Source organism: Ips typographus, linkage group LG2, assembly GCF_016097725.1.
Source record: "Ips typographus isolate SLU linkage group LG2, UJ_Ityp_2.0, whole genome shotgun sequence".
Taxonomy (NCBI): Eukaryota; Metazoa; Arthropoda; class Insecta; order Coleoptera; family Curculionidae; genus Ips; species Ips typographus.
This window is the reverse complement of record NC_138423.1, coordinates 24216739-24241635: the sequence shown is the minus strand read 5'-3', so window position 1 is coordinate 24241635 and position 24897 is coordinate 24216739. Positions and strand designations below refer to the sequence as shown.

Sequence of the window (24897 nt, the reverse complement as noted above, 5' to 3'; positions counted from 1 at the left end):
CCTATGGTGGGTTTTGGATTTACCACACCTGTATAAGGGGTGTTCAATAATTGTTATGGTCAGGTTACCTATGGTTGGCAATTATCACAAAAAGTGTATGTCTTAGGTAACGTTGCAAACAATTATTATATGACAGCTGTCAATCCGCCGGTTTGATTTCAAACCATATACGAACTTATCAACGGCCCTACGTTCATGCTAGAACGAGAGAACCACATCCAACTAGGACCATAACAATTATTTGAACACCCGTTATTAATCACACTGTAAAGTGTCTTGTATTTTAGTCCTCTGGTTACAGGATAATGGTCCAATAACTGTGATTCAAACAAATCTGACTTTTTGACTTTATTCTTTATAAAACGGTTTCAAAATACAGTAATTATTAAGGCAAGAAAAATAATTGCAACCACGTTTTGCAAAAAGTGTTTAAATTCACACACAGAGTAACAATTACAAATATCACACCACTAAAAAAAACGTTACTTCTGGTTACTAGTGTAGCTTCCAAAAGAATTGTCCTTAAAATTTATTACAATAACACTGATATTATCCATGCTACCTCTATAATAAGATTGTAATGTTATACTTTTAGCACCATAATCAGGTTCATTCAACCTCTCTTTAATGAAGTTTACTGCATCCTCATTGGTGAATATATCCCACAAACCGTCAGAGGCAAGAATGATAAACTGGGGTTTGTGATCTTTCAAGTCGAAACTCAACACGTCCGGATCGGCGATGACGAGCTTTTTATCTTTAAGGGGGTAGTCTCCCAGAGCTCTAGAAGTAGCTAAAATGCCCGCAACCCGCCATACTCCATTAAAAGTTACAAAACCACCTGCTTCTTTGATTCTTTTCTTTTCTCTCATTTGTTGTGGCTTGTGATCAAAAGATAAGGGTATTGGATTGCCTTTACTATCGCACATTACCCCTCGGGAATCTCCCACATTGGCTACAATTAGTTTGTTACCTTCCAGAAGGGCTATTAGGGCCGTAGTGCCGGCAACATCTAAGGATTTTTTGGCCACTTCCACCAACTTTTCATCAGCAAATAAAACCTCATCAGTGATAAGTTTTTCGTAGTTTACAGATCCAGTTTTGTCAAAGTAACTGGTAATGGGTACTCTCTTCATACTGGGAGTTAGTTTTAAAGGTCTGGAGCCCCTTGTGATAGGTTTCATTGTGTCCAACTTAGTCAGGATCTCTGCATCAGTGACTTCTTTAACTTCTTTGAAACACTCATCAGTTGTGGAACTAGTTCTTCTAAAACTCTTTCTTCTTTCTGGAGCTAAGGTGACTGAAGCCACAGGTGGTTCAACATCAGGTTTATCATTACTAATATCACAGCTAGCTTCTTTATCTATAGGTTTCCCAGCTATCAAATCTTTGATTTGTACTATTTTGTGGGATAAATTGTGCACCAACTTCTCTTTGGCATACTCTGCAGCAAACTCTCCTCCATGACCATCAAACACGGCAAACATAGCTACTCCAGTGTTGTTAATATTATCATTAATCACAAAACGGTCTTCCATTTTGGGGCGCCTTCCTTGAATAGCATAAGCTGCCACTGGTCCCACCTTCATTTGCCAGCAGTTCTTTTCTATGTCTCCAGGTCCAAATAAACTGAGCTTGTCTACTCTGCTTCTGGGCTTAATGGTGTACTGGAGTCTCCCTAATAAATTACGACTCCATAAATCCAGACCTTGAATATAGAAAACAAGAAGAAACAGCATTGCTCCACAGATGATCAACTCAGGCTTTAAAAGGTAAGTTCGAAGCATCCTCCACAGGTAGGACAAATAAGATGTGTTAGATTGGGTGATGTTGGACAGCTTCAACGGCACACTCCATGCAATTCGGGATATAAGTTTAACGTGGGATACATAAGTTTGGTAGATAATTCGGTCATCTAGTTCGTCTTCCATTATGTTCAATAAGTCGCGGCGGTGTGTGGCGCGTATTTAAAAGACGGCATTTAAGTACTTTTGTTGATGCACATCGCGGTTCTACAAAAATAAGAGCCAAAATGCTATTAATAGAGCCCTAAATTAAAATAGATTGAAATTACTAACCTCCTTTGATTGCGATGAGAGCAAAGAACGAAATGAAAGCAAACAAAAGCTGGTGGACCTAACTTCCTTTTGGCATTGCGTCGGGAAATTAAAAATAGTTAGTCGATTATTTTTTTCACTGATTTCTCTTGCATTTAAAAGCGAAAAATTTTAAATCATAATAAAAAATAAAAATACTCAAATACACATCTTATGAAACACTTGCGTTGCTGGTTGCCGAACCTCCCGCATTATCCACATTGACATTGACTTTGGACCAACCACAACCGTAAAAGCAAAAAATAAAAATTGTAACAAACAAATCTAAATGATACAAAAACACTTTAAAACTTACTATAAATTGTATTAATCTGAATATATACTAATATTTCTTCAAATCTATAGTATTTTACTTTTGTTTTTGTTGAGACAGAGTGGTTTTAACTTCGTGTAAAAGGTTAACTCCATCAATACCATAACCACGCCCTTGTTTACATAAATCGCGTGACAGCTGTCAAGAACTATAGGAGGCGGATCATGTCTTTTTAAAAAAATACATCAAATAGATTAGAGAATAATAAAAAACAATATTTTTTCGGTTTTTTTCATACAAGTACATTACTGAATGTCGACATGGGAATTGACGATGCTTTTCCTCTAAAAATACGTCGTTCGGGCACCGTAAACCATTAAAACATGACCGAAAGAAAATTTGCCAAGGGGCTAGGAAAACCAGGAACGGCGGCACAATTAAGGGAAACAATTTCCCAAGTAGTTAAAGAAAACACCGTAAACGTGAGTTAAATGTTGAGTTATTTGGGTTAATTCGCTGCTAGAATGGTTAATGGTAGTTTTTTTCAAAGGTACATACATTTAAAACTTATGCAGGCCATCATTCCATCAATTCTAATTGTGCAGTTGATACTAGGGTCTATTTTAATTCCAATTATTTTTTATTGTTCGGTACAGAAATAACTAAAGGTGTTACTTGCCAATAAGTTTATTTTTACTGCAATAGTTTTAATTCATTGAATTTGTGGTACAGTTGATGCTGATTTATGCTATGACTGAGGGGTGTCAAGTGTACCAGGAGGAAATAGAGTAACCTACCAAGTAAAAAGGCTATTTTTGCTTGAATCTATTGACAATGTATTGTTGAATCCTTTTATTTCATATTTTTGGGAATTATTTTCGTTCTTCTGGTTTTTATGATCACTTTAGTGTCCAGCAGCAGTATACCTACATTACCATAAAATATTTATGCTCTACTGCTATAGGGTGACTCTAAAAGGCTCTAACAACTAGCACAGCTAGATGGAACCAAAATAAGTCAACTTAGCCAAATTTTAAGGACAAAAAAAATTGTAATACAAATTATGTAAATTGAATGTAAAATTGTATTATTTATAAAAGAAACTTGGACGTAACACCTAGCAAAGCACTTCCAGCTTAAAATCAAACACAGAAAGGTTAAAAATAATATTAATTTAAATCAGGTAGTAATCAGTTATCTAGCTAGCAAACAGACTGTTAATTAGCACTCATTACTTCAATTGGTGGGAAAATATGATGTTCAATTCAAAACACACATACCTACATCATAAGAGTAAAAACTATGACAGAACTAAGAAATGACATGACTAAAAACAGAATTAAACAAGGATTTAGAACTGTAAATTGCGCCCTCTATGAAGTACATAAAAATAGTCAGATTTGAATTTTGCCTATTTAAAAATCCCCATCCCATAAACAAAACTTCATGCATTTCCAATTCACCCTTGAAATAATACCAATTATAATTAATTAAGGACCCTTATTAACTAAGCTAACTGTGGCTGAATTGACTTCCTTTGGTACCATCTACTTGTGCTTTAGAGACACCTGTATATGGTCACTTTGACAATTGGGGTAAACCCCATTTTGTTTGATTTTTGCAATACATTGTATCTGTACTGTCTATTCTGAAATGTTTTCTAAGATTATTGTCAATCCAGCAAATTGGATTTTACTGTTTGCTCAAAAAATTGTCAAAAATTAATTTAATAATGTGATGATATAAAACAAGCCAGTCTAGTTAACTGTTTCATCATTGTATGCACTGCTATATTGAATATTTCTCATTTTGAGTTGTCTTGTTAATTTCTGTTTTTTTACAAATGCTTCACATTGTTCAGTTATTTACAATTACTTTATATTTTAAGCAGTTGTCAAATACTTTTTATTTAAAATGAAATAAATAACAGGTAGTTTGCATTATTAGATAAAAACCTGTGTGTGTGCATGTTAATGTTACATTGCTGGCGGCATTGTTATTTGAATGACCAAACTAGTTGGTAATTAAGAATTTAGTATTCAATTATGCAACAAGGTATTGTATGTGATGATGCAATGTATAGGTACAAAACACACCAACAATTCTAGTGGATATTTTTCAACATTTTTGTAATAATCTAATACTGTTTCCTCTATGACACTCTCTGTAAATACTGATAACTGATATGAGTAATTCAGACCATTATCATGACAGTTGCACCCTGCAACCCGAATATTGGTACTAAAGCTAATTTATATACAGTGTAAGGTGCTTCTTTGCAGTACTTGGCAGGAATTTTAATTAGTGATTATTATAGTAATTCATTGCCCCAGACATTTAGTGTACTTAGCAAGTAATAGACCCAACTGGTTGAACAATTAAAGCCATTCAAGTGACTTTATTTTAATGCTTTTAACAGTATTTTCATCTGTGTTTTATGTTAGTTTACTAATGGTTTTTGTGAGTATTGTGAAAGTTATCAGAACGGCTCAATGGGAGTAGCTCAGGCAAGCAGTTATTTCTTGATATGACCCTACCCACATCCTGTAATATATGTGCATATGTAGTTTAATTTATCTTTTAGTGATAAGTGTACATGGAATGGCGGTTATTGATTTCTCAAGTCAGTCCCTGAAAATTATTGTATCCCAATGTTAACAAAGTAGGAGAATAATTTAATATGGTTAGTAACTGGAATTGTTAATTACAAAGTGTTGAGTGGCTGCAGAGGGTAATCAATAACTTATTACGTCCTTGAATCTTAGTTAAGAAGTTTAGATAAAGATAATATTCTTGAGGTGAATTTTAATTTCTTAAAAATCATGCTTTTACTTTAAAAATTCTGTTTAGCCAGTTTTTGTGTTTTTTCTTGTGAATGTCATTTACCAGAAGGTGAAATACCTTGAACACCTTGTTATTTAAAAAGTCTATTAGTCTTGCAACAAAATTTAAATAATTAGAGAACAAACCAGTTTAATTATTATAATTAACAACATAACATATTTTGTCCTGCTTTAGGTATACTAAAATTGACAGACAAAAACCATTTTTATTTCAGAGTAAACCCATTTTCGTTGATCCCCTAGACTTCGAACAATTTTTAATCAAGCACAAAACAGTCCTTCAAAATGACCCTCAAAGAGAGTTGTTGCTGTACCCTCCCGATGACATTTCCGTAAGTGTAGTTGCGTAAATTTGAGACGTTTTTGACTTGAAAACATTGCAGCAAGTGGTTTTACCTCGACGTTCTCGAACTCTATCACCCGCCTTACCGTCGGACAGTGAAATAGAACACTGCAATTTGTTCACCAAACAATGCGTGAAAAGTTATTCCTCGAATTGGCAGGTGGTTCATTTTCGCTACTCTCAGTATTCAGGCGGTTACCAGGAACTCCCGAATCTCCCTAGTTGTGATAGTTTTAGTGAGGAATTATACGAAGTCGACATTGACGAAGATTCTGGTGATATTAAGTCTAGATCTGATAATATAACTAAGGAAGGATGGTTGATGAAGGGACCTGAGATTGGTTTGTGTTCAATGTTGTTTGTTACTCTGCGATAGTGGTTTTTATTTATGTTACAGGCTCTGAGAGGGGATTTGTAAATATGGGATCTAAAAGCTTTAAGAAACGCTACTGCTATTTACGGCAAGAGGTGGACGGCACTTACATACTGGAAATGTACAAGGATGAGAAAAAGGGTGAAGCTAAAATGACCATTGTCATGGATTTTTGTACTGATGTAGTTAAAGTGAGTTGAGTGTCTCTGTTTGTTAAATTCACACCACGTCAGTTGATATTCCAGAACCCAAAAAGAGGTAGATATTGTTTTGAGCTAAGAATGACCGCCGGTCATAAATCATACCTATTAGCAGCTGAGAATGAAGTGGATTTTAAAGATTGGCTGGGTAAATTAGTTTCGGTGTTGCAGCAGTATAAAATACAAGAAGAAAAGCGGGCTGCGTCACTAGAGAGAGGTATATAGTGTCTATGGGAAATCCAATTTTTGGTGTTCAAAACAGTCAAATTGTAGAAAAAAGCACACCACCTCCTTCCCCCCAAACGCAATTCTTTGGGACTCTAAAAGGCTTAGAGCAGAGCATGAACCCTCAACTAATAAAATATGCTCGCGAAACCGACATCAGCATAGCTCTGTCTAGAAAAGAGTCGCGACCAAAACTTTTCGTTTTATTTCCCCCCTTAGCGATGAACCTAAAATCGCCAAATGCTAGTCAAGACCAAGTCGAACCGTTCAAGGAAGTATTCGGTCACAGGGTGTTTTTAAAGTGCGAAAGCATCAAAATGAAGTTACAAGTAGTGGACGACAAAGACAATCTCTGTCAAGTGGAGCCATACTACACCACTTTGTGTCTTTACGACGCGAAGAACGGCAGGAAACTGACCGAACACTTCCATTTTGACGTGAACAGTGATAGTATTCGCACAACTCTAGTCACTAATCAACATTCCGCGACCAGCAGCCCTAAACTGGACATTCTAGATAAAGTCTCGTCCGAATGGCTGTCGTATCCTAGAAATGGGCTGTGCAGCATAGCCAATCCCCACCCCGATATTTTTTTGTTTGTTAGAATAGAAAAAGTACTCCAGGGCGGCATTAGCCAAAGTTCCGATCCTTACGTGAAGGCCAATAAGGATCCGAGGATCGGGATCAAGTGTTACAAAAATATTGCCGCCTGTTGCCAAAGACTGGGAAAATACCGGATGCCTTTTGCTTGGACTGCCAGACCTCTTTACAGGTGAGAGTCACATTCAGATGACATAATGTAGAAGGCTCATCAAGAAATGTAGAAATTATCACTTGTGACGTTTTACTAGTTTGTTTTGAGTGTGAATGATTCTTCTACCTAATAGTTTTATGTAGCTGTTAGAAGAATAGATTGTACATTTTTTAACCTATTTGTGGTTGTTTATAATTTAAGAGCAATCAGACAAAAGTCAATAAACTCACAATATAAGTCAGGATAGTCATAAAACAAGTTACAAAAATCTCAATTTCTTACATCAATACAAATACCAGGTCCAGTTTCAAATGTCAATAATTCACCAATCCATAGCCAATTAAAAAATAAGTTGACATGCATTATGTCATTTTCCTGAAAAAAGGAAAATACAATCCTTCAAATTTCTGTTTTAAAAATCAGTTTTTTGTCATAACTGTCAGACCGTTGGAGCAATTTTAAATTATCTCTTATAGTAAAATTCTGATTTAAAACTTCGTTTATGAGATAATTCAGTTATTACGTTCAAAGACCCACAACTAACTCAACCCAACTTAAAAATTGCCTTGAAAACGGAAAATTGACTTAGAAAAACTTTAAAAAAATTATTTTAGCCAGTTTTCATAGTTTCCAGACAAACTGAAAGACTTTAGTTTTGAAAATTGACTTAAGATAAAAATTGATTTCAGAAGCTTAAAAATTGCGTTTGTAACCAGTTTTCATGCAAATCAGGAGACTTTAATATTAAAAATTGACTTGTAGACATAAATAATAGAATTTTTTACTACAAATCTATACATTTAAACCTTAAAAATTTACTTGAACACCAAAAAGTGACTTTGAATTAATGAAATGTGACATCATAAGCTTAAAATTTGCATTCGAAGTAAGTTTTTGAAATTTGAAGACAAATTTCCATATTTTGACATTAGATTCATGAAAATTGTCTTAAAAACTAACTTTTTGTGCTTTTACTTTGCTTTTCATTTTCTTAGAATTCTGGACTATTTTTAGTGCTTCAAAACTGCTTTCAGCTTGGAGTTTCAAGACATCTTCACCAAGTTATTGACATAGCAAACTTAAAAAACAATATTACATTCTTCATAGACTTAAAATGGCATTTCAAACTTCGTCACTATTAAATCGACTTCTAGACACCTCAGTGCTAAAAATTCGAATATTTCTTAAAAATCTAGACTGTTTTTAGTGCTTTAGGGCTGTTTTCAGTGCCTCAAATCGATTCAAGACTATCTTTACAAAGTTTTTGACTTATCAGGCCTAAAAGCCAGTTTGTACATTGTCCATAGTCTTGAAAATGTCATTTCAAGCTTCTTCACCATTAAATTAACTTCTACACTCATAGGTGCAATAAATTGTAGCATCTCTCAGAAAATCAGACTGTTTTTAGTGCTTTTTAAGACTGAAAAATCGAATTTAAGACTATTTCCAAAAGTTAAGTTTCTTCAGTAATAAAAATAAAAAATTTTGGTACCAAATTCTCTTGAGAACTAATTTTTAGAAATGAAATAGTCCGAAAATGTAATTTACTTCTAGACTTGTTACACTACATCAATTAAAGTCCTGAAAATAGACTTTGGGAGTCTTTTTAGTCCTAGTAAAGTGAGTTCTAGCCGTAAAAGTCAAGTTTTAGATTATTTTTAGTAGTAAAAAATAAGTTTCACGCACCAGACCCCGCACCCAGACTGTTTGTAGTTCTTGAAATCCAGTTTCAGACACTCGAATGGCTCACCAGGATGGCAGACTGAGAAAACAAATTATAAGACTATTCCTAGTAGTAAATAGCAAGTTTTTAGACTATTCAGTACAAATTTGGACTCTCACAAGTCTTGAATGTTAAGTACTACACTATAGAACGATTTTTTAAATTGAAATTTAGACTGTATCTTCCTTAGGAAACGTTTTTCAGAAAAATGACATAATGCAAGTCAACTTATTTTTTGATTGGCTATCGAATGGTGAATTATTGACACTGAAAACTGGACCACCCTGTATATGACTAATTGTTTTAAATTGCTAGAAGCTTTTAGAATCAGTTTGTTAATATCAGAGACCTTTAAATGCTACTGAGAACCTTCTAAAAAGAGCCAAAATACTCTGCAAGTGTCTTAAACCCAAGCTTAAACCTAACCTTCACAGTTTTAAATTTCCAGATGCTTCTAGGACCATTCCACAGACCTCTCAATGCTATTGAAAACCTTTTAAAAAGTGTTGGTATACGTATAAACATTGATTGGTTTTTCATAAATACTACATAATTATTTGTATCGCCTGCCTGCCTAAGTTATAGCTTAAAACTATCTTATCATTTTGACTTATTTACTTTGGCAAATAGTACCTTCCTCAGTGATGTTATTGCTGCTTCACTGTCATTTTTTTGACTCCGGAAATTACCTACATCCACCCAGTATTAACTCCGTTTTGGTTCAAATGAAACAATTCTAATTTTTGCTGGATTTATTCACTTTAGCTGAATTATTTTAGATCCAAATAGATTATGTTGGATAGAATGGGTTTACCTCACGAAATTGAACAAAAATAGATACTATGCAATTTGTAAAAACATTATTTACTTTGATTGCTTTTCAATTGTGTAATTTTGAGACGTTTACACAACTAATAGGCCAATAATAATGTAATTTGGTATTTTCAGGTTGTATAGTAATGAATTAGACACTGTGTCCGACTTTCATGCCATTTATCGACAGGAAAGTAACAAAATGTCGGACGAGGAAGTAATCAAGATACTATCCGATTATCGGAAGCCAGATAAGTTTAACAAATTTACTGTGATCCCTGGATCTTTAGAGATAAAGATTTCGACATTTAGTGAATTACCACCCAGTGAGTGATATTATTTTATTTATGACAAAAATGTTGACTTTGAAAATATTATTGTATTTTACTGAGCAGTTTTCAGTCAAAGCTTAAATTTATTTAACTTGAAAGTCAAAATGCTCGAAAATTTACTAGATTTATTACTGCAGATTGCCTGACTACCTCTCTAGTTCCATTGAAGCCGTTCCCATTACCACCGACAAACGAGCCAACATTTGAAATACTCGAGTTTGAGAGTCTGTCCGAAAAAGAAGTGCACCCCTATACCACCTTTTTGAATCATTTATACGTTTACCCTCTTAGTTTAAATTTTGATACGCAAAAAGTTTTTACAAGGGCTCGGAATATCGCTTGCGTTGTCGAGTTAAGAGACAGCGACAATGACGAGGCCAAAGGAATTCCGGTAAGTCACCATTAAGCTTGTAGGAATTTCACAAATGAGTCGAATGCGGAATTTTAGTGTATCTATGGACGTCCAGGACAACCGCTTTTAGTGTCCAGCGTGTCTTGCGCAGTGTTGCACCACAACACGACACCGACGTGGAACGAAGAAATCAAAATTCGACTTCCCGCCAATATACTGTATTCGCACCATTTATTGTTCACGTTCTACCATATTTCCTGTGATATGACCAAAAAGCGGGACAGCGCTGTCGAGACTTGCGTTGGATATGCGTGGTTGCCGCTTTTAGTGAAAGGAAAATTGAACGTGGACTCTCAAAGTATTCCGGTGGCGGCTAATTTACCACCAGGCTATTTAGCCATTCATCCTTTCGGATTAGGAAAAGGAGTAAGTATATTTAGTGTCACCTAGAAGTTTCATTGTAGTACCGGGTGAAAGTTACATTCACTTTATATTTGACTATTAAACGTGATATTTTTAAAAAATTTATAAAATAGGCAATAGGTATCAAAGTTAAATATATATATATAGGCCGGTTTTTCGACGTCTTTCGACGTTGTCCGACACCTAATTTCCAGCCTCTTCGGTCTTCACAATCTTCAGGTGTTAGATTTCTCTCACTCATGCATTTATGCATGGTTGTCTGCCACTCCTGTTTTGGCCTTCCTCGTTTTCTTCTGCCTGTTGGTTGCCAATGAAGTACTCTTTTAGGCCATCGGGTATTTGACATTCTTTCCACGTGTCCGTACCACGTAAGTTGCTTGTTTTCGATATCCTGTGTTATTGCGTCTTCTATTCCCATCCGTTGTTTTATGATGTCGTTTCTTATTCTTTCTCTTCGTGAAATGCGCATCGACCTCCTAATTGCATCCATTTCAACTGCCTCAACTCTTTTCTTGTGTCTATCTGAAATTCTCCAGGTTTCTGATCCATATAGGAGGGTGCTTTTTACCATTGCCTCATAGATATTAAATTTCCGCTTCTTGGTTATTTCTTTGCTCCATAGGATTCCATTCAGAGCTCCGATTACTTTTTTGGCTTTGACTATTCGCTTTCCGATTTCTTTTACATCTGTTCCTGTGTTGTCGAATGTAATGCCCAGATATTCATATTCCTGACACTGAAGGATTTCTTGGCCATTGTCCAGTTCCAAATTTCCGTCCTGAGTTCCCACACATAGATACTTTGTCTTGGCTATGTTGACTGTTAAGCCCCATTCTCTGTATTCCTCTATTAGCTTTCGCATCATGTACTGCACATCCTCTTTATCATTGGCTACTATGACTTGGTCGTCTGCGAACTGTAGGGTAAACAAGCAACCATCATCAATTTCTATTCCCATTCCCTGGACCTTTCTTTTCCAGTTTTTTAGTGCCATCGCTATGTATATTTTAAAAAGAGTGGGAGAGACACAGCATCCTTGACGCAATCCTTTATTCACCATAAGATCTTCAGTGACACATTTGCCTACCCTAATTCTTGATTTTGATTCCCTATATAGTTCTTTAAGGGCTGTTATGTAGGTGTGATTAATGTTGGATTGCTCTAAGACCCTCCATAGTTTTGATACTGGGACTGTATCGTAGGCTTTTTGTAGGTCAACAAATGCTAGGTGCGTTTCCAAGTTTCTAGCACTTCTCTTCTCTATACTTGTTTTAGAGTAAACACGTTGTCTGTACATGATCTTCCTGCTCTGAAACCGCATTGTTCTTCATCTTCTTTTCCTTTATAATCCTCTTCAATGAGATCACATAAAATTCTACCATATAGTCTGCTTAATGTGCTTGTAACCGAGATGCCCCGATAGTTATTGCAGTCCAGTTTATTTCCTTTTTTGTGAATGGAGGAGATGAGAGCCATTTTCCATTCCTTAGGGACGGAATGTCCGTTCAAGCATTTATTGATAATAACTGTTAAATTTCTAAACAGCTTTCGAGTTCCATATTTTAACATTTCGGAATATATTCCTTCTGGACCGCTAGATTTACCTGGTTTAAGGTTCATAACAGCTTTTCTCACTGTTTCCTCAGATACCTCAACTTCCTCTCCTTGTACATTGAAGTGTCTTGGAGACTCAGTTAAATATTCTTGTCTAGATTCCTGAAGTAGGTCTTTGTAGTGTTTTAACCATTCTTCGGCTTTAATCACTTGAATGTTCGCCCCGTCTTTTCAGAGTTAAATTCACAAGTTAAATTCAGTGTATTATTTTGATGTTTTGTAAATAAATTAAGTCATTTATGAGTAAGTAGACAATTGTGGTTTTTAAATTAATTTCTACCAAAGTAATAACAGATTGGGTGGTATTTTTTTTCTCAAAAAGAAAATGAAATGTTACATTTTTACCTGAGGATCATGAATTGTTTTAGAATGCCGGACCGGAAATAAACTGGGTAGACGGACAAAAACCAATATTCACACTAGGTTTCAACCTGGTTTCGACAATAAACACAAAAGACCAACACTTAAACAACCTGTTTATGCATGCCGAAAAATTACTGGACGCCAAACCAGGAGCAATACCGTCCGAGTCGGAGACGTGCAAAATCCTGAAAGCTTTACACGCCATCCACCTGACCACTTTAATCACTTTCATGCCTACCCTATTCAGCCAATTGTTCACTCTGCTGGTGGCTACCCACAGCGCCGAAGTGGGCTTAAACGTAATCAGATTGCTGATCAATTTAGTGAACATGTTGTGCGACTCGAATCGCAAGGACATTCTTAATTCCTACGTGAAGTACAGTTTTGTGTCGCCAGTTAGTAAACGGGGCGCCACTGTTCACGAAGAAATCAGCAAGTATTTGCCGCCCATTTTGGATCCGAATAATCCAGATTTTTTGGTTATCAATAAGTTTATGCATCATTCGGATTTCTTTTTTGAGATCATGATCAAAAGTATGACCCAACATTTATTGTCTACCGGCAGGATTAAGGTGAGTTCTTTCTGCTTGAAATTTATATACAAATACTTTTATTAACAAGAATGTTTTAGATGCAACGGCATGAACGATTTCCCGCAGACTACCTCACCAAACTGGAAAGCCTCAGCCAAGAACTAATCACGTACATAATAAAAAAGTATAAAGAAACCCCTTTAGAGACTAAGGAGTTAAACAAAAACTTAGCGAATTTCTTTAAGGTGATTTTCTATTACATTCTTTTGGCGTATTTTAGAAATTTTAAATTACACAGCGTTGCATCTCCCTAATCGATCGTGGATTCATCTTCAAGCTAATCAAATGGTACATGGACAAATTCAACCCTGGCGATCCGCGACTACTACAAGAAATCAAGTTTGCCTTCTTGGAGATCGTGTGCAACCACGAACACTACGTGGCCTTCAATTTGCCTATACAACAATCGAAACTAAGCCCTAGAAACCGATCGCCAGATCCTATGGATGAACTGTCGTTATCCGAAAACTTTTGCAAGCACCATTTCATTGTTGCGCTGCTACTCGAAGAGGTCAAAATGTCGCTAAACGAAATGACGTACGTACGTAGAATTGGGCTGAATACTTTGCGAAATCTAGTGGCCAAACACGAGTTTGACGATCGTTACCAGAACAAAGGACAACTGGCGCGAGTTGCATTGATCTATCTGCCCTGGGTGTCCATTGCCATCGAGAATATTAACAGGATTTCCTTGGAGGAAGCTGATGACGAAGGCGGTGGTGGGGACAGCGTGGTCAATCGAATGTCATCCGCCAGCTCGTTTCTGTTTGGGAAAAGTTCAGCAAGCGAATATACCCCCAAGAATCATAGGTTCACTTTGCACTTGGATAGGACGGACAGTCCGATGCATTTAAGAAATTCGGCCCTTTTCGATGCCATAGCTGGACAGTGTAAGTTTTGTGATATTCTTTACATATAGTATCTCAAAAAAAATTAACATTGTTTATATTTAATTTTCTCTATATTTCAATATTATAATATACACATAGTTTACTAAAGTTCGTCCCAGGGTTAGTGGCAGTGTCGTACCTTTTCTATTACTTGTCAACTGAGGGAGATAAAAATTGACGTATGCAATTTTAGGAATCTTTAAATTCGTCAATGTTTATAATAATTTAATATAAAATAATTTAATTTTTTGACCTTTGTCGTCAGTTTTCTCGTATTGTTTCCAGTTGTAATTTTAATTTATTGATTTAGTTTATATTTTATCCGATAAGGAAAAGGTCAAAGTTTCAATCAAAATCCGCAAAGTGACGTTCGATGTAAAGTAGTAGTAAAAGTTCCATAGACCTCTAAATGCTATTGAGAACCTTCTAAAAAGTGCCAGAAGCCGCTACAGGTGTCTTAAACATTCCCAGAGTTGTTTTAAAATGTCAGAGGTCTCTACAAGCGTTTTGAATATGTCGAAGACCTCTAAATGCTACTGAAAACTTTCTGAAAAATTTCAAATCGCTCTACAACTGTCTTAAACTTTCCCAGTACTGTTTTAAATTTGCCAAAGGCTTCTAGGATCAACTTTTGAATACAGTTTGACAGTTTTGATACTAATGACAGTTGTCACGTGATTTTGGAATACTACTTAGCTAGACGGTCACGTGACAATTGTAGAAATAACTGTCATAAATCTCAGAAACACCTTAGATATCAAATACTGCAAGAAGACGTTTTTAAATCGTGATTTTTGCAACTTTTGAGCATGATTTGACAGTTTTGACGTTAGTGACAGTTGTCACGTGATTGTAGAACACTATTTAGTTAGACGGTCATGTGACATTTGGCAAAATAACTGTCATAAATCTCAGAAATGCGTTTTATATCAAATACTACAAGAAAACGTTTTTAAATCCTGATTTTTGCAACTTTTGAATACAGTTTGACAGTTTTGATACTAATGACAGTTGTCACGTGGTTTGGAATACTATTTAGCTAGACGGTCACGTGAAAATTGTCAAAATAACTGTCATAAATCTCAAAAACACGTTTTATGTCAAATGCTGCCAGAAAACGTTTTAAATCCTGTTTTTTGCAACTTTGGAGCATGATTTGACAGTTTTGACGTTAATGACAGTTGTCACGTGATTGTAGAACACTATTTAGTTAGAAGGTCACGTGACAATTGTCAAAATAACTGTCATAAATCTCAGAAACACGTTTTATATCAAATACTGCAAGAAAACGTTTTAAAATCCTGATTTTTGCAATTTTTGAACACAGTTTGACAGTTTTGATACTAATGACAGTTGTCACGTGATTGTGAAACAGTATTTAGCTAGACGGTCACGTGACAATTATCGAAATAACTGTCATAAATCTCAGAAACAAGTTTCATATCAAATACTGCAAGAAAGCGTTTTAAATCCTGATTTTTGCAACTTTAGAGCATGGTTTGACAGTTTTGACGTTAGTTACAGTTGTCACGTGATTGTAGAACACTATTTAGCTAGACACGTAGTCAACTGTCAAAATAACTGTCATAATTCTTAGAAACACGTTTTAAATCCTGAGTTTTGCAATTATTATTAATATTGACTTTGCCCCTACATTTTAGGGAATTGCCGACCATTTCTGCTAATTCATTCAACTTTTCAAATCAAAATTACTGAACGCGAAGATTTACGATAAAACATACGATATTTTGTTTTCAAAGTTTTTTTGAATCACCCTGTTCTCCCATGTCCCATTCTTTTTTGACGAGCAGTTTAGTTCTATTTTTGCGTGACGTCTTCTCTCCTAAATGATTTAAAAGTTCCATAAACCCCTAAATGCTATTGAGAACCTTCTAAAAAGTGCCAGAATCCGCATCTTCCCAGAGTTGTTTTAAATTGTCAAAAGCTTCTAGACCCATTAAGAAAATAGCAGAGGCACACAAGGCTACAAGTCTAGTTATGGAGAGTATTATTTAACCTTACAAATATATTGATAAATTGATGTTGCTTAATCTGTGGGTGCAAAAAAAATAGTGTTTTAAATCTGCACTCTAACAATATGTCTAATTCAACAAAAACTTTTTTAATCAGCGGAGAATCAATCTAAGACATGAGTGAATTTCAATAGGACATCATAATTAATGTCGTCACTGCCACTTTTTCTTAGAACAGGGAGTAACTAACTAACCATAATGATTCTTTATTAAAAAATTCTGAAAAACACTTTATACTAATTTCAGCTTTAGTAAATGGTCATTCTTTGAGCATTGACTCGGACATTTCCGCATTATCGGGCGATGATAAATCCAGCCTCTCTCAGGACACTACAATAGTTCGTGAGGACGCCGTTAATAATGGCGGCGTCGAGATCAGAGCGCACGAACGCACCGCTTCCGCTCACATGCCACGTTACGACAAACTTCATCCGCACGAAATCAAAGACATGCTTTTGATTTATCTGTTCGTAGTGAAGTACGTTAGCGAGGAACACCTGGTGACTTGGTGGCAGTCCTTCTCTGAAACCGACGTAGTCAGCTTCTTCGGCATGCTAGAGGTCAGTCTGCGCTTCTTTAAGTACGCAGGACTGCGGAATGTGACGGTGGTGCGGACGCCTGATGCGGAAAGTGCGAAGCCGAAGCCCAAGAAGGCTCATACACTTCCGGCTAGAATTAACCCGTCCGAGATTACTCACGAGAATACTGGCACTCTGGTGATACACACTAATAGAGAAAATCTTATTGACAGCGGTAAGTGCTTGTTTATGGTGTGTAATCAATTATCATATCAATTTCAATTTCCTCAGAAAATGAAGTTCACAAAAAGCAACAGGCCATTCTCGAGCAGCATTTGGCTACTGAAGTGGGCCTCATTACCTTAGATTGCATCGGGCTTTACTCCCTTCATTTCAAGAAAAAACTGGTGGCCACTGGAAGTGATAATGAAGTGATGAAGAAGATTTTCTCCATCTTCCTCACTATGATTCAAATCGGTCAGAGCGAGACTCTGTTCAAACATGTTTTTGCTGCGCTTCGTGCTTTTATCAACAACTATTCAGCCGTATTCTTTCAAGGTAAAATATAGTGATTTTTGTTTTTTTTTTGCGGTGCCAAGTCTAGTTTTTAGGTAACGCTTTGTTGTGCGGTAAGTTGTGCTACGAGTTGCTGAAATGTTGCAACAGCCGCGTGCCGTCTATCCGACAAGAATCCTGTGCTCTTCTCTATTTATTGATGCGGAGCAATTTTGAATTTACCAACCGCAAAGGATTGACGAGAGTACACTTGCAAGTGATCATTTCAGTGTCACAAATGTTGGGCAACGTTATCGGTTTAAATAACGCTAGGTTCCAGGAGAGTTTGTCTCTGATCAACAGCTACGCTTCTAGTGATAAGGCGATGAAAGGAACAGGTCGGTGGTTAATGTTGTAGAAATTGCAGGCAAGAAAACTGTGTGGGTTTTTTGTAGGGTTTCCTGGTGAAGTCAAAGATTTAACCAAAAGAATTAGGACAGTTTTAATGGCCACAGTTCAGATGAGGGAGCATCATCAGGATCCAGAAATGTTAGTGGATTTACAGCATAGTTTGGCCAATTCTTATGCTTCAACGCCGGAATTGAGACATACATGGCTGGAAACTATGACTAGGAATCATGTTAAAGATGGCAATTATTCAGAGGTAAGTTTCATGAAAATGTCTGTTAATGTTCTCGCGGAGTGAGTTTACCCGTGCGTCACGAAGGCTACGTCATTTATAATCATATGAATCAAATCAAGTTTTCGTCAACAAACCTGTTGTGTTCATATTATAGAAAAGAGCGTGTCTAAAGCATCGTCACGTTTAAAATTTTGCGTGTATTGTCAGTCAGAAAGTAGAGATCTTTGGCTGCAAATTTGCACTAAAACAACCTTATAACACTTCATTCAATAAGTTCCGGGACCAACTAAGAAAAACCATTATTTTTCATGAAATTCGTCTTTATTTATCAATATAGTTCCCTTCTAGAGTGATACAATCATTCCAACGATTTTCCAACTTTTCTATACCATGTTTATAGAACGATTTTTCCTTGGCCTCAAAATACGCTTCAGTTTCAGCGGTGACTTCCTCATTTGATTGATATTTCTTTCCCTGGAGCATTTTTTTGAGGTCTGAAAACAGCCAGTAGTCGCTGGGGGCCAGGTCTGGACTATACGGTGGGTGGGGAAGCAATTCGAAACCCAATTCGTTGAATTTGACCTTCTTTTTTATGGACTTGTGACACGGTGCATTGTCTTGATGAAAGAGAATCTTTTTCTTCTTCATATGGGGCCGTTTTAGTGCGATTTCATCCTTCAATCGGTCCAATAATGCACAATAATAGTCGCTGTTGATTGTTTTTCCCTTTTCCAAATAGTCAATGAACAATATACCGTGTGTATCCCAGAATACAGAGGCCATAACCTTGCCAGCCGATTGTTGCGTTTTTGGTCGCTTTGGACGGCTTTCGCCGGGTCCAGTCCACTCAGATGACTGGCGTTTTGATTCAGGTGTGTAGTGGTGGATCCAGGTTTCGTCCATGGTCACATATCGATGCAAAAAATCCTTTTTATTACGGTTAAACAGCTCCAAACAGCGCTCTGAATCATCAATTCGTTGTTCTTTTTGGTCAATAGTGAGCACTCGCGGCACCCATTTCGAAAGCAGCTTTCGCATACCCAAATGTTCATGCAAAATTGTTAACACACTACCTTCTGATATCTTTGAGGCCTCAGCTATCTCACTCACTTTCAGTTTACGATCAGACAATATCATTTTGTGGATTTTTTTTATGTTTTCTGGAACAACAGCCGAATTTGGGCGTCCAGACCGTTCAGCGTCATTTGTGTCTGTACGACCGCGTTTAAAATCAGCAAACCACCTACAAATCGTTGTTTTCGATGGAGAAGAGTCCCCGTAACATTTTTTAAGACATTGTTCTGTTTGGACGGTGTTTTTTCCCATCAGGAAACAGTGTTTAATCAGCACACGAAAATCACTTTTTTCCATGTTTTAAAAAAACTCAAAAGTTGTTCACTTTAAAAAATTCTCACAAACAAAATATTGGAGGGAATGAGCTCAGGATTTGACAGCTGTCGTTTGAAAGATGGTACTTCAAGGGAAAAATATAAAAATGCGATTTGTAGTGCCACCTGTGGGTTAGTCCCGGGACTTATTGAATGATGTGTTACCAAAGCAAATCAAAAATATCTTGACCAAAATAACATTTTTTATTTATGAGAAGTCTCCGTTTGGATCATAGAATTACGTCTAAATTTGAAACCTAATTTATTTACAAAAATTCGCAGAGATGTATCACCAATGTGTAGTATTTCTTTAACTTTAAGCTCTTGATTTAGGTTCTGGATGGTTACATGTTTCTCTAAAATAAATACAACAAATTAAAAATTCAATAAGACATTCTGAGTGATGCTGTAGTATCTCATATCTCATTTTCAGGTTGCAATCCACTTATTTTATTTTTTCTATGACTTTATTATTAATATGTTTGAAGAAATTTTCATGAAAAATCTATAATACATCAAAAAATCTCAGTCTCTGGAAACAATGAAATGTTAATAGATGATTCTTACAAAAGTAGATATATTTTACTATTATTAACATACTATCGTTGTACATATCATATAATGTATTTCGAACATCCATTTTAATGCTTTTTTAGATAAATCAGTGGTCTTGACCCGTCGATAACATCTAGATTTACGTTTTCTAGGTGAGGAAATTATAAGATTACTTGCTTGCTTTTTCCGAATCGAATAAACAGTTTTGCGGGAAATTTTCAAAGCAGCTACAACCTTCTAGTATCAAAAAAAATACATCAGTAAGAATATGTAAGGTCTGCTGCTGGGCTTGTCTGTGGAGAATTTTTCCAGGCATTTTCTAAAAAAATACTGTAATAGTAAGTAATTTCGAATTTAGGAAAAACCAAATGGCTAAATAAAAACCATAATAGACACTCCCACTTTTTTTTCAAAACAGGTTAGTAATTGTGCCAATTTTGGTTAGATCGTGACAGCCGACATAAAAAAATAAAAATATTAATAATAATATTATGACAGTACTTACAGAATTTTAAAAGCGTAGAAACAATAGCTCTTAAAAGAACTGTGGTGGTGTGGTAAATAGAAAACTTTATAAATGATTAACAACACAAAGAAACGGAAAAGAATGAATAGTAAACAAAACAAATTTCGATGCTTTTCAAACTGACAATGACTGAAATAGAAGCGCTAATCAGTAAATGTTTATTTTGGAAGACATTCACTTAGATATTTACCCTTTCTGAAAGTGAACAATAGACAAGGATGAAGTCAATATTGCATGTCTACTTCTAAATCACAGGGGTATGACGCACGGGTAAACTCAGTCCGCGAGAACAGTATGTAAGTCTGTAAGCTCCCTTTTTGAGTCCAAATCAATGTATATTTTTATGATTTAGGCGGCTTGTTGCCAATTACACATCGCAGCTTTAATGGCCCAATACTTGAAATTGAAAAATGTTCAAAAGTGGGGCGCCGAGGCATTTGGAAATATCTCAGCCAACATTCCTAAAGATGAAAAAGGCCTGAAACTAGACAGTGGCGTTCAAGATATCCAATACACTGAATTCACCTTGTTGGAGCAGCTGGAAACCTGTGCCGACTACCTGGACAAAGCGGAACGTTATGAAGTGATGGGGGAGTTGTTTAAATTGGTCATTCCCATTTATGAAAAGAAGAGAAACTACGAACAGTTGAGAAAGTGTTATCACAGTTTGGCGTCCAACTACGACAAAGTGATCGAAGTAAACCGATCAGGAAAACGGCTACTAGGACGGTACTACCGGGTCGGATTCTATGGCAGCGCCTATTTCGAGGACGAGAGCGGCAAAGAGTACGTGTACAAGGAGCCTAAGGTCACGTCCTTGAGCGAGATTTCCGAACGGCTGGAACGTCAATATACTGAGAAGTTCGGCCAGGATACGGTGAAAATGATCCAGGACTCGACGCCGGTGGTGCAAAGTAGCCTGGACCCGAAGTTGGCGTATATACAGGTCACCCACGTGGTTCCGTACTTTGACAAGGATGAGTCGGAGGAACGACAGACTGAGTTTGAGCAGAACCACAACGTGATGACTTTTATGTACGAGACGCCGTTTACGAAGGATGGACGAGCCAGGGGCAATCCAGAAGAGCAATGGAAACGTAGGACTATACTGAAAAGTAAGTTTATCTTTGATTTGTTTTGTAGTATTCATTACTTAAATAAGAGGAAACTGACATTATACAGAGTTATAACATTACAATCAACCAACAAACTATTTATAGTCTGTTCAGTGACTTTTGACTGTTTGTCGGTGATTGAAAATTTGATTGTCAAAATGATTATAGTTTTAGGTTATAACTTAAGGCATCAATGTTTATACAGGTGTGGTAAATCCAAAACGGACCATAGGAAAACCGTGTAACTGACAGAGAAACGTAGATAATTGCATGCGTGGGACAAAGACAGTAAACGAAAAAAATACCAAGTAGGCCATATTTTCAGTACGCTGTTGCCAAAATCCAATACCGTCGACCGTCGAATTAATTTTGTCGACGGTATTGGATTCTGGCAACAGCGTACTGAAAATATGGCCTACTTGGTATTTTTTTCGTTTACTGTCTTTGTCACACGCATGCAATTATCTACGTTTCTCTGTTCGATTTTTAGAAGGTTTAGAATACTTGTGGAGGTCTCTAAAGCAGGTTTTACACCGCGCTTTGATGTCAAAGAAATTCATGAGTTTACTCATGAAGCTGCTTCAAGGACAAATTTTACCAGTGTAAAACAAAATTTTATGTCAAATTTACCTTCAAATAATTTTACTTCAAATTTTTCACCAAATAGGACAGGTTCTATTTTCATCCAACTTATTTGATCAAACTTGCCGTTTTGCGTAATGTCAACTGCCAACAGATAAAAACGAAAAATAAAGTGAGGTTAAAATCAGAGACTGACTATTAGTATTCAGTTGAAGCTGCAGAATTCAATACATAAATACAGTATTCAAGGCGATTATGAGATTTCAAAATATTCAAAAAACCAGAAAAATAAGAAAACAAAGTAGGAATAATCTTCTTGGTTGGCCAAACTCTTTTCATTGACAGCTTTGACATAAAAGTTTGATAGGTGTAAAACGAAATCACATTATGCTTCAAGAAATTCATGAATTTATTTGATGCATAAAATTTGATCAAATAAATGTGTCCAATATCTTTGAAGTAAAACTTTTGGTGTAAAACCTGATTAACACTTTTTAAAAAGTTTTCGCATTAGAGTAGAACAGTCTAAAAGCTTCCGTACGCTTCTAGAGCAGTTTAACAACTTCTAAAGGTTTCTAGAACTGTTTACAAAGTTTCAAATGCCGTAAAAGCAGTCCAGAATACTTTGTTCAAACACTTTCCAAATGCTTTGATAGTAGTCTAAAAAGATTTCAAAACACTACAGGAACTCCAAAATGCTTCTCAAGCAGTCGAGTCCAAAACAGTCTAGAAGCTTTCAAAAGCTTTTAGAACACTCTAAAAGCTTCCAAATGATCTTCAACTAGTCTAGAAGTTCTCAAAAAATTTCAAGGCAGACTGAAAGCTTCCGTATGCTTCTAAAGCAGTTTAAAAGGTTGTAGAACCGTCCATAAGGCTTTAAAAGCAGTCCAAAACCTTCAATGCTTTTCAAACTCTCCAGAAACCTAGTCTCAAGTCTAAAAAGATTTCAAAATACTACAGAAACTCAAAAATGCCTCTAAAACAGTCGGAAACCTTTCAAAACAATCTAGAACCTTCCAAAAGCTTTCAGAACAGTCTAAAAGACTCCAAATGCTCTTCAACTAGTTTAGAAGCTCCCAAAAGATATCAAAACAGTACTTCTAACAAATTTTAGAACCGTCTAAGAATTTTCAAATGCCTCTAAAACATTCCAGAACGTTCAATATGCTTTTTAAACTGTCCAAATACCTCCCAAACGCTCCTCAAGTAGTTTAAAAGCTTCAAAAAATTTCTAGAACTTGAATTCAAAAAAAGTACAAAATGTCGCATCTCTGCTTTCAATCACGTATTTTTACAGATTTTCATGCTTTTTTGAGGAAAATAATTTTGCTTTTTAAGCGCTTTTTTCACGATTTTAGTGCTTTTTAATCCGGTCTCTAGTTATAAAACACATATTCTTATTCGATGTTTGTTTAGTGAAATGAGATAAGGGCGTTACAGTCAAAAGTCACTGAACAAAGCTAAACGACATTCAGGCAATACATAAGTCTTAATTTGCAGCAACATACGCTTTTCCCTACGTCAAAAAGAAAATTCCTATTGAGTCGCGGAAAATAATCGAACTGAAACCGATCGAAGTGGCTATTGACGAGATGCAAACAAGAGTGGCTGAACTAGAAGACGTGGTTTTCACCCAACCAACTGACGCGAAAAAACTCCAACTGCGACTACAAGGAAGCGTGTGCGTTCAAGTGAACGCCGGCCCTTTGGCCTACGCGAGCGTTTTCTTGGACCCGTCCTTGTCCAACATGTATCCGGACGACAAAGTGGAAGAGCTGAAGGACATCTACAGGGAGTTCGTGAAAATTTGCTACTCGGCGTTACAGATCAACGCCAAATTGATAGCGCACGACCAGCAAGAGTACCAGGAGGTGTTGAGGCAGAACTACAAAAAGATGTGCTCGTCGTTGTCGGCGCTTTTTGGGGAAGCCCTTTGGCCCCACGACGAAACTGGCAGTTTTAAGAGGAACAGCATGGCGTTATTCAGTCCTGTTAGTGGGGCCGCTCAAAACTCCAGTACGGCGTAAGTGGTGGCTTTAGGACAACTTTTAAATGGAACTATCAGGTGAATGTCCACGCACGAGGCTAAATAAGAAGTCAATTAAACTCGAATCTGAGATGGTGTAAGAGGCTGGTAGGATTAAAACCTCTTTGAGTTTTCAGTTTTAATTCTAGTAAATCATACGCATAGTTGTACATACAGGATGATTTATAACAGAAACATCATTTGAAACTACTTTCACAAATCACCCTGTACTGAATGTAAGTCAATGCAAAATAATCAATAATTAATCCTCTCCTCACTTGTATAATGTAAAACATTCAATGTTGATTTGTTTAGGAAATGTTTTAGTCGTTTTTGCCATTTACACTGGTTTAAATTTTTGTTTGTCCATATTTTTATTGGTGTTATTTAATTTAGTAAATTCGTTGGCGCCTCGTCCGATTTGTTTCTAGTGATATATTTTCTACTTCTTGTCAAAGACAACTAATTTATTTTCAGTTTGAATGTTTAGATATAATTTGATAGAAAAATGGCCAGAAGTAACTGTATTTTTTTACGTAAGTGTTTCGCTTTATTGACAGTACAAAAAACTGAAAAAAAACTCCTGTTAGAGTGATGTCTTTTTGTAATGTTTTATTCTTAAATAGTTAATTAACCGCGAGCGATGTAAACCAATTATTTTCCATTTCTGAAATAGCCATTTATATGTATTTTACTCAGGAACTTAGTTGATTAAGGAATGTCTTTGAATATTCCGGATATCTAAGATAACCATGACACTAAGCGGAATTTGCTGTAATAAATCAGTAACAAGTATGTAATAAAA

General features: G+C 36.2%; 2 protein-coding genes across 6 annotated transcripts; one reads left to right on the top strand and one right to left on the bottom strand.

The window, feature by feature from the left end:
- Positions 1 to 333: 333 nt before the first annotated feature.
- Positions 334 to 3082, bottom strand: LOC145724158 (protein phosphatase 1L). 3 transcript variants are annotated; one of them, XM_081972283.1, is made up of 2 exons: positions 2929 to 3082; positions 334 to 1678 (listed from the first exon to the last, which is right to left on the bottom strand). In XM_081972283.1, the coding sequence occupies exons 1-2, from the start codon at positions 2951 to 2953 to the stop codon at positions 483 to 485; spliced, it is 1221 nt and encodes a 406-aa protein (XP_081828409.1). In that variant the 5' UTR covers positions 2954 to 3082; the 3' UTR covers positions 334 to 482. The 3 variants fall into 3 exon arrangements, with proteins under 3 accessions (XP_081828409.1, XP_081828408.1, XP_081828407.1); XM_081972282.1 differs by having other exon boundaries at positions 334 to 2012; positions 2929 to 2952; XM_081972281.1 differs by lacking the exon at positions 2929 to 3082 and adding an exon at positions 2079 to 2361 and having other exon boundaries at positions 334 to 2012.
- Ziz (dedicator of cytokinesis protein Ziz) lies at positions 2603 to 24897 on the top strand. 3 transcript variants are annotated; one of them, XM_081972236.1, is made up of 18 exons: positions 2603 to 2852; positions 5429 to 5545; positions 5597 to 5897; positions 5954 to 6120; positions 6175 to 6346; positions 6403 to 7126; positions 9780 to 9970; positions 10114 to 10367; positions 10425 to 10754; positions 12734 to 13300; positions 13360 to 13506; positions 13560 to 14211; positions 16491 to 16997; positions 17054 to 17320; positions 17374 to 17655; positions 17713 to 17921; positions 20722 to 21484; positions 23567 to 24897. In XM_081972236.1, the coding sequence occupies exons 1-18, from the start codon at positions 2754 to 2756 to the stop codon at positions 24091 to 24093; spliced, it is 6276 nt and encodes a 2091-aa protein (XP_081828362.1). In that variant the 5' UTR covers positions 2603 to 2753; the 3' UTR covers positions 24094 to 24897. The 3 variants fall into 3 exon arrangements, with proteins under 3 accessions (XP_081828362.1, XP_081828363.1, XP_081828364.1); XM_081972237.1 differs by lacking the exon at positions 2603 to 2852 and adding an exon at positions 4619 to 4877; XM_081972238.1 differs by lacking the exon at positions 2603 to 2852 and adding an exon at positions 5035 to 5053.